Raw genomic sequence first — 2,164 nt, forward strand, 5'->3', positions numbered from 1 at the left:
AAAAAAAAAGATTTTGGTCAAGAAATTATATGAAAATTTATCGTTTTTCTTATTTAAATCCAATTAAATTAATAAAACCCCAAAAAACCTTGGCAGATTTTTTTCACCTCGCTCCAATATGAATACTTAACATGTTGATCATTATGTTATCATTTATAAGGAAACTGGTCTGTGAGAAAAACATTGAGAAAATCCAACCACTGGCAGAAAGGTTCAGATTTGGATCAGTTTCTTTTTTTTTTTTCTGAAAACCTTCTAGAATATTAATCACCGTCTCCTTCCATGTTTGTCTCCCTCTGTTTGTCCTCTTCTGTCGATATTTATTGACAGCTCGTACTTATGACAACTTGGATGCCTGTGAGGTTGTCCGTTGCCCTCATCTCTCTACTGCTGCTACACTACTTGAGGTAGAAAACTGTTTTTAAAATGTCTTATCTGCCTGGAACAAGGAAACGTTACTGACTGAGCTTTTAAAGGCTTGTAGGCCCCTTTTTTACTATTTTGTCATAATTTACGAATCACTGTTACGCTTTTGATTATTTGGAATTAACTTCATATAATGAGTCAGAGGTACTGTTGAATTATTGCTAAAGATTCATGTACCTGGAGATACATAATATTTTGAGCACTGAATACAATATGAACAATTAAAAAAAATATTTTTAATAACTAGTTATGACTCTAAATCTTTGCTTTCTACATCCAAAAAAGATCAGTTATAGTTTTACTTTCTTAATCACTACTTTGAACCCTAGAAAGAAAAAAATATGAATTTAAATCAGTTTTTTTTCCTAACAAATCGTCCTGTTAATCATCTCCACCTTGAACTCGCCTGTAGTTTACTTTTGTAGTAGTTTTTTAACATTAAATTTTTTTGGACACAGAAAAAAAAACAGTCGGTGAATCTAAACATGTAACTACATACAATGAGTGCATCCAGTCTGTTTATAGGTCTGAGGTGTCTGGGGCAGAAGAACCAAATATAAATACAGGAAACAATGATTGTTTTCTGAGCTACTAGAAAAAAAATGGAGAATATAGTTATATGATTATTATTTCAGACAGTATAATCTGAAGGTTGCATAGAGCTTTGTGCCAAAAAAGACACACAGCTTTTGTTTATTAGTTTGTTTGCTCTAAAACATCCCACAATGCAATGAGTATCTATCAATGGGAAGTGTTTGGATCAAGCTCTAACCATGCTTCTGCTAGTTGTGTTGGATTATGGTCAGATTAGTTTATTTGGAACCATACCGAAGATACGCGAGTGCAATTGCTGTGTTTAAAACACTCCTATCAATCTTTATTCTGTGGCTCTTGTTGCTTTGAATGGTCAACATCAGCTATTTAAAATATCAACCTTTATCACGCCTACCCCCAGCATCTATACCGCCCTGCATCTCCTTGAGATGCAAAATATTCAATTTTCTACATATATTTTAAAGTGATTTTGCAAGATATGTGTTGTGAAGAGATAGCATATTTTTTTCTGATCATCATAGAGTCAAGTTATTTATATATATATAAAAACGTCAGACTTGTGTTTTTTAGGTGGACAGCAAAGATCTGATGAACTGTCTGACCAGCAGAACACTGATCACCAGAGGAGAGACAGTTTCCACCCCCCTCAGCATGGAGCAGGCTCTTGATGTCAGAGATGCTTTTGTAAAGGTAAAACAAACGATGAAAATATTAACCCAGTGTCTTAAAACAAAGCTTTTTCATTTTCCAAACAGTCATCTATGTTCACTGCAAAAATGTTCTGAAAACTAGTTAATATTTGTGTTCAGCTTTCTTTGCCGTTCTTTTATTGAATGAAATGTCTGAATCCATGTTTTTTAATCACACACTTCTTTAATGGAGCAATAGCATGATTAGAGCTGCTGGTTTGTTTCTGTGTGCGCAGGGTATTTATGGACGCTTGTTTGTTTGGATTGTGGAGAAGATTAATGCAGCCATTTACAAGCCTGCATCGTCACAACCAAAGGCTCTCAGGCGTTCCATTGGACTGCTGGATATCTTTGGCTTTGAGAACTTCACTATCAACAGGTAAAAGGCCACAGACTGTAATATAGTAGGCAGACTGTACCGGAGATGGGGACTCGAGTTTGTGACTCGTACTCGAGTCACACTTAAGTCGCATATTTAATGACTTCAGACTCGA

The 2,164-nt window shown here is 35.1% G+C and overlaps 1 protein-coding gene across 1 annotated transcript in view; it reads left to right on the plus strand.

Annotated features, from left to right (window-relative positions):
- myo7a (myosin VIIA) overlaps positions 1–2,164 on the plus strand; it is a 72,846-nt gene that overhangs the window by 35,631 nt on the left and 35,051 nt on the right. The window contains exons 12-14 of the mRNA XM_015385689.1: positions 331–407; positions 1,552–1,671; positions 1,907–2,049. Of these exons, the coding sequence (XP_015241175.1) occupies positions 331–407; positions 1,552–1,671; positions 1,907–2,049 (340 nt within the window). The remainder of the gene's footprint in view (positions 1–330; positions 408–1,551; positions 1,672–1,906; positions 2,050–2,164) is intronic.

Source organism: Cyprinodon variegatus, unplaced genomic scaffold (genome assembly GCF_000732505.1).
Source record: "Cyprinodon variegatus isolate N-32 unplaced genomic scaffold, C_variegatus-1.0 Scaffold345, whole genome shotgun sequence".
Taxonomy (NCBI): domain Eukaryota; kingdom Metazoa; phylum Chordata; class Actinopteri; order Cyprinodontiformes; family Cyprinodontidae; genus Cyprinodon; species Cyprinodon variegatus.